Source organism: Sorex araneus, chromosome 5 (genome assembly GCF_027595985.1).
Source record: "Sorex araneus isolate mSorAra2 chromosome 5, mSorAra2.pri, whole genome shotgun sequence".
In the NCBI taxonomy this organism is placed as follows: Eukaryota; Metazoa; Chordata; class Mammalia; order Eulipotyphla; family Soricidae; genus Sorex; species Sorex araneus.
Window position 1 is genome coordinate 33,275,248 of NC_073306.1, and position 17,183 is coordinate 33,292,430.

General features: G+C 49.6%; 1 protein-coding gene across 4 annotated transcripts in view; it reads right to left on the reverse strand.

The window, feature by feature from the left end:
• The window catches only part of ST3GAL3 (ST3 beta-galactoside alpha-2,3-sialyltransferase 3), a 193,767-nt gene that overhangs the window by 58,579 nt on the left and 118,005 nt on the right, over positions 1-17,183 (reverse strand). For 2 of the 4 annotated variants that reach the window (XM_055139619.1, XM_055139618.1), the window contains one exon: positions 11,434-11,526. The exons of the other annotated variants lie outside the window; for them this stretch is intronic. In XM_055139619.1, the coding sequence (XP_054995594.1) occupies positions 11,434-11,526 (93 nt within the window). The remainder of the gene's footprint in view (positions 1-11,433; positions 11,527-17,183) is intronic. 4 annotated transcript variants of the gene reach the window in all.

The following is a 17,183-nucleotide window of genomic DNA, read 5'->3' on the forward strand; positions in this document are numbered from 1 at the left end:
CGCAGACTTGGCACACCCACACCTGGACACTGGGGCGAGGAAAGAACACGGTGGGGCAGGTCAGACGGCTCCTGGGGTCCCTACAGGGCTGCCTGTTTCCCCACGGGCCAGAGGGAGAGAAGTCGGAGGGAATCCCTGACAATGGCTGCAGCATCAGAAGGTGCCACACCAAAATAGAGAGAAGTCCGCCCTGGGCCGCAAGGCTTCAGAACGGAGCGGAAGCTCACAGTCTGGACTCTTAAAAAAGATCAGGTAGGCAGGCAAGGAATCAGAGAAATACAGACCGTTCCCGGGAGAAAAACCAGCTCACAGAAAGCATCCCTGAAATGACAGCAATGATGGAATTAACAGACAAGAATGTTCAAGCAGCTCTTATAAATCAGTTCCATATGTTCAAGAAGGTGTGGAACACATGAGCACAGTAAGGAATTAAACGAAAGATGTAAACAGACCTTAAATGAACCGCACAGATTAGAAACACAACATCTCAAATAAAACTCCACCGGATCCGATTACAGCTAATCAGACACTACAAAAGAAAAATCAGTGGATGTGAAGACACAGCAATATCAGTTCTCCAAAATGCAGCAGCGAGAGAGGGAGAGAGGATTGTGCAAAAACATTCCCCAGACTGTACGCACGCATGAGTGACGTGCAGAACAAACGGCCTAGGATCACAAATCCCTGGAATCAGATTTGGGAAGGGAGATGGGGCAGGGAAGGAGTCTGGAAAAAAAAAAAAAAGAGCAGAAAAACAGCCACATGTGTTAAAAACAACTACAACTATGAACTCACAGCTCGAAGGAGCTAAAGTACAAAGAAAGCCCCCAAACGCATCATAATCAAACTGCTGAAAACGGGTTCAAACAGCAAGGAAAAACTCAACATGATATGTCAAGTGACAAACATAAGAATTAGAGATTTTCATTTCAAATCATGCAAATCAGCAGAGAACTGAAGCTACGCTGGTATGTTAGACATAAGGAGCTGTCAGCCGAGGAGTGTATCCCAGCCCCCTCGCCTGGGAAGACCTCTCCAGGCAAACCCACGCTGGGGGACTTCCTGCTGCCAGGCCTGTCGTACAGGAATGTCAGAAGGCTTCTTGGGAGAAAGAGAAAGGATACTTCATAAAATATGCATCTACACAAAGGAAGAAAGACCAGCGGCAAAACCAAATCTGTGAGTAACTGTGAAAGAATCTCCCCTCACCTCCTTATTTAAGTCTGAAAGACAGGGGCTGGGAGGAAGCTCAGAGGGCCAGGGTGTACCCTCTGCATTCCATTCTGCCCCCGGCACCACGTGGACCCCTGAGCACCACTCAGGGAGCAGCAGCTGAGCACTACCAACAACACCAACAACTGAAGAGTTGGAAAGGTTTTAAGTCTGGGAAATTTAATATAAACATAGTGTGCCACTGGGCTGGAGTGGCAGCACCACAGATAGGGCGTTTACCTTACACATGGCCGACCCAGGTTCAATTCCTCTGACCTTCTCGGAGAGCCCAGCAAGCTACCGAGAGTATCCCGCCCACATGGCAGAGCCTGGCAAGCTACCTGTGGCGTATTTGATATGCCAAAAATAGCAATAGGAAGTCTCACAATGGAGACGTTACTGGTGCCCGCTGAAGCAAGTAGATGAGCAACAGGATGACAGTGATACAGTGCTACAGTGTACCAATAAAATATGGTAAACAACTTACCATCTTTTTTCTTTTTAACAACTTACCATCTTAAATATTTTTTAAAAGCATACTTCAGGAGTATGACATATATTCATATTCTTTTTTAAAGTTTTCTTTTATTTTCCCATTTTATTAATTTTGTTTTTGAGCTTTTTTTCTGGGGGGGGAGGTCACACCTGGAAATGTTCACTGGTTACTCCTGGCGGTGCTCGGGGGACCATATGGGATGCTGGGGATCGAACCTAGGTGAGCCGCATACAAGGCAAATGCCCTACCCCCTGGACTATTGCGCTGGCCCCAACATTCATATTCTTGTGCAACCAAACTCTAATGCTTTTCACTCTGCACACCTGAAACTCCCCATCCACTGAGCAGCAGCTCCCTGTTGTCCTGTTCCCCAAACCCCAGTAGACCCCACTCTACTGTCTGTATTGAGCACTGGACTTCCTTGGTTACTGCATGTAAGTGAAGTTAAACGGTATCTGCCTTTTTGTGCCAGGTTTGTTTTATTTAGCACAAGATCCTCCAAGTGTATCCATGTGGCAGCCTGTCTCAAATCTTCTTCATTTTTAAGGCCAAGTAACGTTCCATTGTGTGCACCAACCACAGTTAGTTTATCCTCCCATCCACTGATAGTTATTTAGGAGATGAGGCTACTGTGAACAATGCTGCAGTGAACATGGGTGTATAAACCCTTGGTAGATGAGGCTACTGTGAATACTGCTGCAATGAACATGGGCGTACAAATCCTCGGGGATCCTGCTTTCTATTTTTATTTTTTATTTTTTTTGCTTTTTGGGTCACACCCAGCAATGCACAGGGGTGATTCCTGGCTCATGCACTCAGGAATCACCCCTGGCGGTGCTCAGGGGACCATATGGGATGCTGGGATTTGAACCCGGGTCGGCCACGTGCAAGGCAAACGCCCTATCCGCTGTGCTATCACTCCAGCCCCCTGCTTTCTATTTTTAGAAAAAAAAAATTCTCTCTCTTTCTCTCTTCCTCCCTCCCTTCCTTTCTTTCTCATACCCAGTGGAACTCAGAGAGGATACCTAGCTATGTTCAAAAGTCACTCTTGGCAGTGCTCAAGGGAACCACAGTTGTTTTTTTTTTTTCCCTTTTGGGTCACACCTGGCGATACTCAGGGGTTACTCCTAACTTTGCACTCAGGAATCCTGGTGGTGCTTAGGTGCATATGGGATGCTGGGAATTGAACCTGGGTCGGCTGCGTGCAAGGCCAACACCCTACCCGCTATGCTATCGCTCCAGCCGGGACCACAGTTTTAATCTTTGCGAAGCCAGGATTTAAGGCAAGTGCCTTAACCAGGGTGCCGTCTCTCTATCTCCCCCACACCCATGCTGCTCCACTTCCTGCTCTTTGTTGTTAAAATGTGGAAGTTCTTTATTTATTCTGAATATTAATCCTATAACAGATTTTGCAAATATTTTTTCCCACTCTAGAGGTCACCTCTCCATGCTATTGTGAAATCACTGTAAATACCTGACTGCTTAAAAAAATATAGATAACAATGTTGTGTGGGCAAACACTACATGGAGATACAAAAAATATGACAAGACTAGCATGAAGGACTGGAGGGAGAATGGAAGTGTGCTTCTACAAAGATAATCATGTTATTTTATTATGTGAAAACCAACTAGAAGGGGTCCAGAATGATAGCTCAGTGGGTAAGGTATTTGTTTTATACGTGGCTGGTCCAGGTTAGATCCCCCAAATCCCACGTGGTCCCCTGAACACCGCCGGGAGTGATTCCTAAGTGCACAGACAGGAGTAACCCCTGAGCGTCGCCATCCGTGTTCCCCTCCCCCAAATAAATTAGAAGTAAATGATCTCTATTTTTAACTTTAAAAAAACTCATGGAAAACAGAAAAAAGAAGAATTGTTGCTATAAAGCAAGTAATAAGTACAACAAAATCATAAAATATATTCAATCCCACAAAGAAAGAAAAAAAAAAACAAGAAGTAAGAGCAAAATGGCAGATTTGGCCATGAGCACAGCAAAGATCCAATGTGAACAATAAAGACTCCAGTGGAAGGTAGATATTGCCCAGCTTGTATAAAAAAGCAAGACCCAACTAGGTGTTGTTCTACAAGAAATCCACCATAATGATAAAGACATAGATAGGTTAAAAGCAAAAAGAATGGACCACTGCAACCAGCTCGGACACCCAACTTCTCTAAGGCCCAAGGTATATGTAGTAAACATACTCTACACACACACACACACACACACACACACACACACACACACACACACACACACACGGTGCAAAAGGATATAGAAAAGAATACCAATATGACACTAATATTTAAAAAGTTGAAGTGAATTTCAGAAAAAGGATTATTACTAAAGGAAAGTAATAACAAAATAATAATATAGCAATTATGAACTATACGACAGACCTTCAAACAATACGAAACAAAAATTGATAAACTGAGACTGAAAATCAACGCCTGGAGACCCAATATTGAGGTAAGGCACTTGTCTTGCATGTGGTGACCCTGGTTTGTTCCTTAACATCCCTACGGTCCCCTCAGCACTACCAGAAGTGACCCCTGAGCACAGAATCAGGAGTGAGTTCTGAGCACCGCTGGGTGTGGCCCCCAAACCAACCCTACCCCCCAAAAAAAGCCTTAGTTAGAGATAGAAGAGACTTGACAAACACTGTCAACCAATCAAATCTAACTGTCATTTTTAGAATACCCAATTATGTCACAGCAGAAATATTTTCTGTTCAAGTACACACAAATTATTCACCAAGATAGACCAAGACCACCCAGGCCTCGATTTAAAAATAATAAAATCCTAAAAATATATTCTCTGAATAAAAGAAAAATAAATCACAAAATCTATAATACAAATATACAAAATACCCTCAAATAAAATCAGCAAAACATTGCCAAAGAACTCATGAAGGCAAAATCTCAAAGTTAGAAGTTATTTTTTTAACTCAGTGAAAGTAACCCAACAGGGGCCGGACAGATAGTCCAGCAGGTAGGGCATTTGCGTTGCACAAGTCTGAGCCCAGTTCTATGGGACCCCTTATGGTCCCTAGAACCTGCCAGGAATAATTCCTGAGCACAGCCAGGAGTAATCCCTGAGCATAGCCAGGTGTGGTCCAAAAGCAAAACCCCCCAAAATTTCAACATATCAAAAAATGTGGGGGATGTAGCTGATATAGTCTAGAGAGGGAAATTTATATCACTGAATGCTTATCTGGAAAAGAGTCAAGTCAGTGGTCTAATCTTCTACCTTAAGAAACAATCTGGGCTGGAGCGATAGCACAGCTGGTAGGGCGTTTGCCTTGCACACAGCCAACCGGGGTTCAATTCCCAGCATCCCATATGGTCCCCCGAGCACCGTCAGGGGTGATTCCTGAGTGCAGAGTCAGGAGTAACCCCTGAGCATCACCGGATGTGACTGAAAAAGCAAAAAATAAATAAAGAAGGAAAGAAGGAAAGAAGGAAGGAAAGAAAGAAAGAAAGAAAGAAAGAAAGAAAGAAAGAAAGAAAGAAAGAAAGAAAGAAAGAAAGAAAGAAAGAAAGAAAGGAAGGAAGGAAGGAAGGAAGGAAGGAGAAGAAAAGAGAAGAAAAGAGAAGAAAAGAGAAGAAAAGAAAAGAAAAGAAAAGAAAAGAAAAGAAAAGAAAAGAAAAGAAAAGAAAAGAAAAGAAAAGAAAAGAAAAGAAGCAAACTGGGGCTAGAGAGTAACAGTGAGGAAAGCCCTTGCCTTGCATGCAGCCAATGTTGGCTCAAATCCTGGCACCACATACGCTCACCTGATCATCGCCAGGAGTGATCCCTGCAGACAGAGCCAGGAAAAAGCTCTGAGCAGTCTGGTGTGGCCCAACACCAGGACACAAGAACAGTTTAGGTCTCCTCTGTCGCTCAGCCGAGGAGCCTGGCTTTGGTCTATTTGATAAAATATTTTAGGGAAGAAAAAGTCTGGCTTTAGAACTTGACCAGGTTTAATGCCCACGGGGCGTCCCGAGAGCCCTGCTGGGAGCGATCCCTGAGAGGGAGCCGGGGTGGACTCTGATGTGACTCCAAACCAAAACCAAGGGGCCGGGAGAAGCCATGCAGCACGGAGGGTACGCTCTGCACGACGGAAGCCTGACTTGATGTCCCACCACACAGAGCCCCCTGAGCATGCTGGGAGCAACCCCCATGCCCCCAAGCACCGAGCCACAAGCAGTCCTTAACCACAGCCAAGTGCAGTGCCCCCCACCACCAAAACAAATGGAAAAAAAAAAATAAGAAGAGACACACACAAAGAACAAATTAAATTCCAGTACGACAAGGAAAGAAATGAATGACAGACCAAGGAAACAAAAAACAGGGGACCAAGAACTAATTTTCTGAGATTAGTAAAATGAAGAACTTCTAGCCAAGAATATTGTGGGGGGGAGGGAAGAAAGTATATAAATTACCAAGTGAAGGCATGAAAGGATCACTCTAGAGAAGACACCAGGCATGAAAAGAATTACATTATTATAAACAAAGCTATGCCAATCAATTCAACAACTGAGATAACATGCACAAATTCCTTGAAAGACAGAAAGAAAGACACTCCTTGAAAGAAGTAGAAAAAAAGCAAACAGAAGTAGGAATGTGCTAGCTCTAGTTAAGAAACTCTCTTTTTGGGGGGTGGGGGCGGGAGGCACATCCTGTGGTGCTCAGGGCTTATTCCTGGTTTCTGCGCTCAGAGATCTCTCCTGGTGGTGCTTGGGGGACCATATGGAACGCGAGGGGTTGCGCCTTGGTCAGCTGCGTGGGAAGCTGAAGCTGACCCACTGTACTATCACTGCGGCCCCTATTAAAATGATTTCATAAAAAACCATGTCCACAAGGAAAACCACAGGCCTGGATGTCATTGTTAATAAAAGCTATCAAACAGTTAAGGAAAAATAGTATCAATTCTACATGAGACATTTAGAAAACTGTATATGAAGAACATTCTCCTACTGAATATATAAGGTTAGCATTATCCTGATACCTAAACTAAAGACACCATGAGAAAGCCTCTGGTCAAGCAAATAGAACCCGAGCAATACACTATCAAAAGAATAATACATCACAACCAAATGAAGCTCATGCTAGAAATGAACATTAATCATGCTAAAAATTCTCAATGAACTAGAAATAAAGAAAAGTCCTCGATCTGGTGGGGGGTGGGGAGGGAGAAGGGGGAAGGGCAATCCAAGAGCTAATAGCCACCATGGAGGACAAAGACTGAAGGCTTTTTCCTGAGACAGAAGGCAGGCACATACGGTCACTCATCTCGTCTGCTCAACTCTGACTGAAGACTCAGGCCAGTCAACTGGGCAAGAAAAAGGAGCAAGAGGCCTGTAGGCCAGGAAACGAAGAAACAAAACGGCTTTGTTAAGAGAAGACATGATTGATTTTGCATGTCTGATATCGGAGCAAGGATTAATACAGAACTCACAGAAACAGAAGAAATTCAGGAAAACACATGAACACAGACACAGACACACACAGACACACACAGACACACACAGACACACACACATATAACTGCTTTCCAACCAACAATTTAAAGGAAAGGGACAGGCTTGAACAAACAATTCTAGAATAACCAAACACAAATGCAGAAACTGAACCTCAACACTTTCTCTCTACTACACACAAACATTTATTTGAAATGGAAGATACATACCAATAAAAATGACAATAAGGCAAAAAAAATCTCTTAATGTTAGATTAGGGAAAGACTGTTTAAATGAAACACTGAAATCAGGGGCCAGAGGGGGGGTTGGGTGTTTGCACTGCACGCAGCCAACCCAGGGACCCAGGTTCGATTTCCGGCATCCCATATGGTCCCCCAAGCACACCCAAGAGTGATTTCTGAGTGGAGAGCCTGGAGTAAACCCTGGGCATTGCCAGGTGTGACCCAAAAAGAAAAAACAGCAACAACACTGAAATTCCTCCCAGCACTGCTGGGTAAGGCTGGAGGGCTCTGAGCACTGGGAGGTGGCGCTGGCGGCCCCCACATCATCAGGCCTGAGCTCTGGTACTGCCTAGCCAGGTTGACTAGGTATCCCCTGAGTGGTGCCCAAGCCCCATGGACACTCCTTAGGAGGCCTAAGAGAAAGTAAACAAATTCTAAAAACATAAACCAGAATGGAAAAAAATTTATATTGGTCTCTGTTCATCATATAACTGTCATCCCATTGTTCATCAATTTACTCAAGCTGGCGCCAGTAACGTCTCCATTCGTCCCAGCCCTGAGATTTTAGCAGCCTCTCCTTACTCATGTTTCCCAACGCTGCCGTATTAGAGGCTCTTTCAGGGTCAGGGGAAGGAGACCCATCATTGTCACTGTTTTTGGCATATCGAATGCACCACGGGGAGCTTGCCAGGCTCTGCTGCTGTGCTTCAGTAGTGTGCTTTGGTAATAGAAAGAAATGTTGGCTTTCAAACAAGATGGTTCAACATGAAATAAACTATATTGGTCTCTGTTAAGATCAAAAACTTCCAGTCTTGGGGCTGGAGCAATAGCACAGCAGGCAGGGCATTTGCCTTGCATGCATCCGACCGGGTTCGATTCCCAGCATCCCATATGGTCCCCCAAGCACCACCAGGAGTAATTCCTGAGTGCAAAGCCAGGAGTGACCCCTGTGCATTACAGGGTGTAACCCAAAACGGCAGGGAAAAAAAAAAACAACAAAAACAAAAAACCCAACACCAAAAACAAACAAATGGGCTAGAGAGAGAGTACAGCGGGTAAGGCACTTGCTTTGTATGCGGCTGCCTTGGCTTCAAACCTCAGCACCCCAGAGATCCCCAGAGCCTGCCAGGAGGGATTCCTGAGTGCAGAGCCAGGAGTGAGTCCTGAGCACCACTGGATCGGCCCAAAACCAAATAAATAAGTACTACCACTCTGCAAGACATTTTAAAAGAATGAAAAGACAAGGTACAGTTTGGGAAAACACATCTGCAGATAAACGCTCCAACAAATGGCTTCTGTCCAGAATATCTAAAGAAGCCTTATAATTCAATAAGATCAACAACCAAAAATAATTGAAAAAAAAAAAGATTTAGACAATTTTCCAAAGATAAAAGAATACCAAATAAGCACATGAAAATAATATTCAACATCACTGAATGAAAAAAGTGTAATAACTCGCCCCAAAAAATAAAAATAAAAAAAGCCTACAGTGAGCTTTCAGTAGCTTCAAGAACAGCTAAATTTAGAAAGACTCATGGCATGGACCTCCTGCCTTCTTCGAGGACATGACTGAGAATAACCCAGAACGAAAGCAGAGCCCCTCCCTACCGGCCAGGTTCCAGCCGCCTCCACCTGTCCCGGGCCGTATACAGGGCCCACAACCACAGTTCCGGATCTATTCAAGAAATCCCACGAGTGCTCAGCTATTCTTCCTGTCCTTTGATGAAGACAGGCAGAGAAGAAAAGGGGCAACCTCAGCTTAATCCCTCAGGATTCTCCACGGGGTCTAACTCCAAAAGGTGACCCCCAGCACATCAAGAATGAGAGAAAATCAGTGAGGAAAACATGTAGAAAACCACCAAGCTCAATGAGTGAAACAGTATTACTAGAGACATAAGCAACGCCAGCACATTCTCCGACAGTGTCTTTGGTGTTGCTAAGCTGTGGATGTTCACCGAGTTCAGAGGAACCATAGCACAAGTAGGGCTGACTTGGAGGAAACTTTAGAGGGTGATGGAAAAACGTGCTATTGTCTGATGTAGCCATTACTCAAAGGCGTACATATATCAACACTCAGAACTACACCTAAAAGTCAATTTATTTTATTTTACTTTATTTTATTTCTTTTTGGTTTTTGGGTCACACCCGGCGATGCACAGGGGTTACTCCTAGCTCTGCACTCAGGAATTACCCCTGGCGGTGCTCAGGGGACCATATGGGATGCTGGGAATCAAACCCAGTCGGCCGCGTGCAAGGCAAACGCCCTACCCGCTGTACTATCGCTCCAGCCTCCAAAAGTCAATTTTATTGTAAGTAACTTAAACATAAGTGACTCTTACTTTGATTTGTTTTGTTTTGGAGTCACACCCAGGGAAAATGCTCAGGAGTTACTCCTGGTGGTGCCTGGGGACCATGTGGGATGCCGCTGCCAGGGATCGAACCAGGGTTGGCTGTGTGCAAACCAAGCGCCTCACCTTCTGTCCTATCTCTCCAGTCCCGGTAACCCTTACCTTTAGTAAAATTATGACTCATCTATATAACTGTGTATCACATAATTATTGAACAAGTACACTATGATAGGATAATTCTCTAACATTGTTTGGGGTAAAAAACCAAATTCTAGCCAGGGATGCGTGTGAGGTTCTTCTGGCTTTAATCCCCAGCACCACCACACGTACAATTAAAAATTAAAATCTGAAATAATAAGTACAGTATTGCTTCATTTCTGGTAATATTGGCTGACTCTGGAAAAAGGATTAGAAATAAGAGTACATTACCTCCACCGCTCCCTACTCTGCACTGCCTCTGTTTATTTAAGTTAATTAATTTCCTAATTTTATTTAGTTTGGTTTGGGGGCTGTACCTGACAGTGCCTAGGGGCTACTCCTGGCTCTCTGCTCAGGAGAGATCCTTGGCAGTGCTTGGGGGACCATGTCGGGGACTGGAACTGGGGTCAGCCACGTGCAGGGCAAGTGCCTTACCCCTGCACGATCTCTGAGGCCCCAAAGGTTTGTTTGTAAACCACAGGTTTACACAAGACTTTCTATCAGAAAGACTAAAGGAAACCGATGCCCAGTTAACTGCCGGGGATTGAGACATGGAGGCCTGAGAAAACATGCGTGAGAACACGGGACCCGCCCACCCGCCCAAGTAAGGGGTGCACGGCGAGGATCCGGGACTGCCATCCCAAAGGCAGCCCCCAGACAATGAGCCCTCTATGTGAGCCCTCTACGCCGCCAGCACGGCCCCCGGTCCTGCAGGGAGCTGAGCGTGGCCCGCTTACGTTTAGGAGGAGAAAAGGCGCATTGAGAACCAGTTCCCTGGATCTACTTTGGGGCACACTGTCTCTCGGCACCCCTCTGCAAGCACAGTGTACCCCAACCTCTGCTTCTTAGGAGGTAAGCCACGCTCCAATGAGCAGACCCCCCCTCAGGGTTCAAGCACAATGTTTCGGGCCCCAGAATGTCCCCAAAAGGCTGTCCTCTGGGACCTACTGCAACTGTCTGTGGGTACCAGAGCATCCCACAGCCTCCCTGCGCTGGAAGCCACGTGCATCGGCCATCGCGAGACCAGAGCTGCCAGAGAAGAAAAGGCTCAGAGGTAAAAGGCAGACGAGCAGGTAAGGCCCCTTTATCACGGGAATTAGGGAAAAGACATTCCGGGGGCTCAGGGCAGCTTCCCCAGCAGGCCTCTTCTCTAGGAAATGAACTCAGGGAGGCCAAGTGGCCAGCAAGGAAGGAAGGTGCTAAGGTCAGCTGGTGCTAGCTTCCAAACACATGTGGTCACCAACACCGTGGTGGGCAGCTTCCGGGCAGGGCGGCTTCTCTAGGTCCTGCCCAGATGGACCAGCACAGAGGCGCGAGGCCTCCGGCGGGTAGCTGTGAGCTTCAGAGGCGGAAAACAGCAGACAGCAGGCTGGGGTCGGAAGGGCCCTAGAGCTGGGGCCTTTCTGAGCTCCCACCGACGTGAAGACACGGGAGGAAGTTGCCACAGAATGCTGCTTTTCAGAAGCGCGTCACTCGCCACCCAGACTCGGAAGCACTTACCTGGGAAAGATGGCGGTCATCAATGCAGAAGCATAGCCCGGCTTGCAAGTGCCCTCTGAAAAGTTGGCGTACTTGGTGGCTAGCTCGGCAGGCCTGTGGGGAGAGGAGGACAGTCACAGCTTGCCGGGCACTTAGCGGTCAGTGGGTCAGGGATGCACAAAGGGTCCGAGGCCTCTCAGCCTGCAGACGGCTCCGTCCCCTACCATCAGCGCTATGGCTCCTTCTCTCATCCAAGTTTCCAGGGGACAGAAACAAGACACGACACAAAAAGTCATCCAGGAATAGCCAGACGGCAGCCAAGGCCACTCCGTGGAACCTGGCGCAGGGGGACTCCCGGGGCTCTGTGGAGTCTCCGAGGGAAGCCAGCGAACATGGCGGGGACCAGAAGTATCTCCAGGCTGGGAAGGGAAGAGCCCGGGGAGAGTCCGGCAGAGGTCCCGGGCACTGCACGCCTGGTGTCCCTTCACGCGTGGGCCTTCTCTGCCTCCCGTCTCCCACACCTGCTCTGTGCCAGCCGGCGGAGCCACTTGCCGCCCTGAACCCAAGCCACATGCATGCTGTGGTTCTTCACGTAACTCGGGACGTTTATCAGGGGGTGCCCTCCTACATGCCACCCCTCCCCTCTGCCTGCACCGGTCTATGCCTGTGTCCTTCACAACGAAACATCGATGCAGGCATCACCTGGAGAGCCCTCTGGCCCCCAGACTGGGCGGCAGGTCCTCTCTGCATTCCCACAGTCCCACAACACAGGTCTGTCTCCATCACCACATGCCATGCTGTCCCGTGGGGGCTGGTCGTGTGTCCCCCTCCTGGCACTGGGAATTCTCACGGGAAGATGTGCCACAGCCCTGCCTTCCTGCTACCCTGCATAGATGGGGAGATCCTGGAATTGCCCAGGGTATGCAGGGGCGACGAGACCGCCTCAAACCCCGGTCAGAGAGGGTGGAATGTGCGTGTGCTCCAGCCCTGGTCTTGCAGAGAGACCCTGAGACTCATCAGCCCTTTCCATTTCAAGGCCCTGAGGCATTCCGTGGGCGCTGGAGTCATCATCCCGCCCTCCCACCCCCCCACAACCTTGCCCCTGCGATCTAGAGAATTCTCCCCCGAGACAGGACTGGTTCAGTGGTTGCTGGGCTGGAGGCTCCAGGCCAGTCCCTGGTCTTCTCGGCCTGCAGCAGACACGGATGCCCAGCTACCCGGTGGTGCTGGGGCCCATGGCTATCTCCCTCTGGGCTGCCTTCTGCAGGACTAGGTGGGACGGGCAAGGAGGAGAGCAGCTGGCACCTGCACTGGGCGGCAGAAATGATGTCAACCGGCCGGCATACAGCATGCAATGTTCTCTCCCGTGCCCTGGTGGGCCTCATCCAGACCCTAAGAAGCCACTGCTCACAGAACACAGACGCACCCACGGGCACCCATGTGCACCTCCTCGAGCCTTCCCTCCCGATGAAATTTAAAGCCTGGCATGCAAACATGAGGTCTGGGTGACACGGCAGCGCTGGGACTGCATTTGGCAGGCAAAATCCTGACAAAGGCTTAACAAGAGAATTTCTGTAATGATATTCTATTATGTAAACAACAGCATTTGGGAAGGGAGCTCTACACTTCAGGGCCATTACCGAGCCTACCGGGAGCTTCTGGGTCAGCATTCCTAGGCTTCCCTACAGTGCTTTTTAAGATCTCCCCACCCCACCCCCAATACTCTGTTCAGTAGCCCCTTGAGTAGAGGCTGCTAACAAATCAGACACTTGGCTAAGAGGTGACTTGTCCAAGGTCACTCACGGTCCGTGGAGGCTTTGGGATGGAAGTGGGAAGCTCTGACACCTCACAGGGGCACTAGCCCCAGCAGGGGCCCGGGGGCGTGTCATGGAGGGAAGGGGAGGCCAGGGCAGCACGGGGTGGGCGCGGAGTTGGATGCAGGAGAGAGGAGACGCAGGCAGCGAGGGAGGTGAGGGCCTGGGCCCCTTTTCCCCTGCGCCCGCCTTGTCCTATGGGCTCCTGTGGGCCTCTGAACTCCAGCAAAGCCGCCTAGTGAAAAAAATCGCTGGATAATCCCGGTCCTTCTAGCAGCGCACGGTGAAAAAACTCATGCACAACAACACACAAGCCCTGGGCCGCATCTTGGCCTCCCTGGCTCCCGCCATGAACTCGTGGGAAGGAGCTTTATCAATATGGCACAGAGTCCCGGGGCCCTGGGCTCGGGGAAGGCAGTGATGGGGAGGAGGGAGCCCTGACAAGCGGGAGCACCCGAGGCCGGATGCGGCAGGTGGGCTGTTCCCAAGGCAGTGTGTGGTAGGGAGATGCGCTTGGGAGACGAGCGGGTGAGCGTAGGTTGCATCAGGAGCCTCCACAGCACCCAACCCCGGGCACAGCGGGCCAGTCAAGTGATTACCAAATTAAAATGCCTTAGACGTGGCCTGTGATTGTCCCATGGAGAGAAGAATAAGGGGAGTGTTGGGGAGTCTGAGTCATACAGCACGCAGGGACCTCTGGGGCAGCTGGCGGTCAAAACCACCAAGATCAACAGTCGCCAACTCCCTCGGGCCAGAATAGCGAGTTTCTCCAAGGCACTGGCACTGCAAATGCCAGCAGGCCCCCCAGATGTCTGGTCAGATCACTCAGCCCTTGTTCTTCCCCTACTCTGCAGCTGGCCTTTCACTGGGGGAGATTTAGCATTTCGACCGGTCAGAGCACCCATTGTCCAGCGAACGTGACCACCAGGCCCTGAGGGTGAAGTCGGCAATAAACCACCGCACTCTCCAGAGGACACCAGATGGACGACTGGGACCCCAGAGAAGAGGCCAGACGGCCGCCGGCCCGCGTCACTCTCCCAACACCAGGCAACAGGGGCCGGGCTGGGCAGTGGGCAGTAGATGGGACGCGTAGGAGAGCCGGGTAACACTAAGAGAACACTGGCCGGCGGGCCATGGGAACTCTGACTTCCTGCCTGCGTGTGGGAACCACCCTGTTCCCAGGGATCTCGGGAGGATGTGGCGAGGAGGCACACTCAGAGGGGCTGGCTGTCCGCTAGAGCACCCCACAAAAGTGACGGGGGTGAGACAGCAGGGGCAGGCCTGTCACGCGGGGGTCTCGGGTAAATGCTGCTATGCTGACAGGTGCCACAGGCTTCCGGGTATCCGAGAGCTGCGGAGAGCACTGAGCAGCCCAGGAGGCAGACACAGCCCCCGGGAACGTGCGGGGAGGAGGCCATGGGGACGCCGGAACCCGGGCACCACAGAGGTGCCACAGAGACGGCTCCTGGGGGCACACGGGGCAAAACGCTGACTTCACCGGATTTACGAGAAAAAGGAGAAGAGCTGGAGGAGTCATGGGATAATGACTATTTTTAGGATTTTGCTATAAAGGGAGACAGAGAAATGGGGCAACAGCTCGAGGGAGGAAGCGGGGAAAGAGAAAGCTTTCTGAAGTGAGAGGTCTGCAAAGCAAGTTCCTAAGCTGGGCGGATTAAAGTCCTGGGGCCCCAGAGAGGCCCAGTGAGAGGAGAAACGACCTTGAGGCGGTGAGAGGGAAGGGCTGACAGAAGGCTTGCTCACCCCACCTGCCCCGGCCAGTGACACCAACCCGTCCATCAAAGCACAACTTCCCTGTTTCTGTTACCGCTCCCCTTCCGAGGAGAATCCGCACCCTGCCCATGGACACTCACCCCAGGCTGACCCCACCCCCCGCCCTCTTGCTCACCCCGTTCCTTCCTCTGGCTCTCAGTGCCACTCTGCATGGCCTTGTCTGCTAATCCAATCCCACAAGCCAGGTGGCTCTGGGTATGCTCTGTGCCTAAATTTTCCCTCTATCTTATTTATGTATATTTTGGGGTCACACCCTGTGATGCTCAGGGGTTACGCCTAGCTCTGTGCTCAGGGATCACTCCTAGTGGTACTTAGGGGACCATCTGGGACACTGGGGATGACACCGTGTTGGCCATGTGCAAGGCAGACACCCTACCTGCTATACTATCACTCCAGCCTCCAAATTTTCCCTTTAAATGGGGCCCTGCCAGGACTTATATCAAGCTGTCGGAATGGACTAGGCTGAGAATAAAGTACTTAAGACAATGTCTGGCCCCCAGCCTCCCTCAGTCTGGGCTGCGGGCACTGATCCTCAGCGCCAGTCCCTGGTTGGGAGGACAGGAGCAAGGACTGGGACATCGTCTCGGCCCAGCAAGGTCGCACTGGACACCCACTGGGTCAGGCTCTGCAGGGCCGCAATGGTAATAGCACTACTGTAAATCATGAGGCCTAAAAATTAAAAAAAAAAATTTTTTTAAAGAAATATATCTTTCTCTCTTGGACCATGAGCAATGAGGTGAGTGCAGTGCATAGAATATGGTACATGGTGTGAGTCTCTATGGAGCTAACAAAGCGTTTGCAGGGCGGCACTGCGCACCTTGGCAGGAAGTGCAGGGAGGACGTCTGAGACCCGGGGCAAGGGGAGAAGGGACTTTATAGATCATTTCTGAGGACTCTCAAGATCAGGCATCTGGTGACCAAGGGTCCAACCTCTAGAACCTTCTCAGAAGAAACTGAACTCAGCTTAGTCCACCATAATGCCTTCCCTCGACTCATTCCCTGTGCTAATTTAATGAAGAGGAGTCTTGCATTTGAGAGAATAAAATAGATGCGGCAACTTAGCATGCCGCCTGATAAATAATCGCTTCTCACTCTTAGTTCCCAGCAAACACAGCGACTTAATTCAGGCTGCCACGGCACCACACTCGTGCTCATCCCTCGGCGCCCCCTTCGTTCTCTCCTCTCCTCCGTTCCTAACAGAGATGCGAGTCTCCCCCCCATGGCAGGGCTCTTTCTTTCTAGAAGATGCCACCATATGGGGACCGGCATGGGCAGTGTGTCAGCATTAGCAATTCTACCCAGTCATTAAACACTTGCATTTTAATTGTTTTCGGAGAGCCTTTATGTAAGCTAGGTTACTTAACACTGCCACAGAGCCTTTCCAGAGCCAAGACGGAAACTTTTCCTCCTGGAGGACGAGTCCTCTCTCCTCCGACTGTGCGCTCCCTCCCACCCGATGACTGTAGGCTGCAGGCTCGTCCTGCACAGCCACAAGCCTCACCCCCATCCTGGCTGCTGCTGACCCACTCCACCTTGGCACCATGGCCCTTCAGTGTCCGACTGCCAGGCAGACAGGGGCTTAACAATTTTGTTGTTGTTGTTTGCTTTGCTCGTTTTGGGGTCACACCCAGCAACGTCCAGGGTCACTCTGTGCTCAGGGGATCAAACTAGGGTTGGCTGGGTGCTAGGCAAGTGCCTCACTCTGTACGATCTCTCCAGCCTCCTCCATACCATTTTTGCCCCAAGTTTAGTGATCTACAGGTGAGTGGCAGTGTCTCTCTTAATCACCTTAAGAGAAAAGGGGGAGGCTTGATCTGAGCCACCTGGATCTGCGGTCTCTCTCTCCGTACCTTTGAGTTCTCTATACTGTACTGCTGTGCCTTTTCTACAAACAGGGCACTTTGCCACTTGGTCAGTGACTTGGCAGCTCCATTACAGTGGTTTATCCTGGTCTCCAGGCCCTGGTGGATGGGCTGCAGGAAGCTCTGGCCACCGCTGCAGCCTGAGCTAGCTAAGCAATCTTCAGAGCAACTCTCCTCCAGGGCTCTGCTGCAACTCTTTCAATGCAGTTCTGCTTCTGTAGTTCAAAATCCTCTGCCTTTCTCTCGGCGGTAGTAAAAAGAATAAGGAAATGAGTATTTCTTGGGCGTACACCAAGCAGCACCA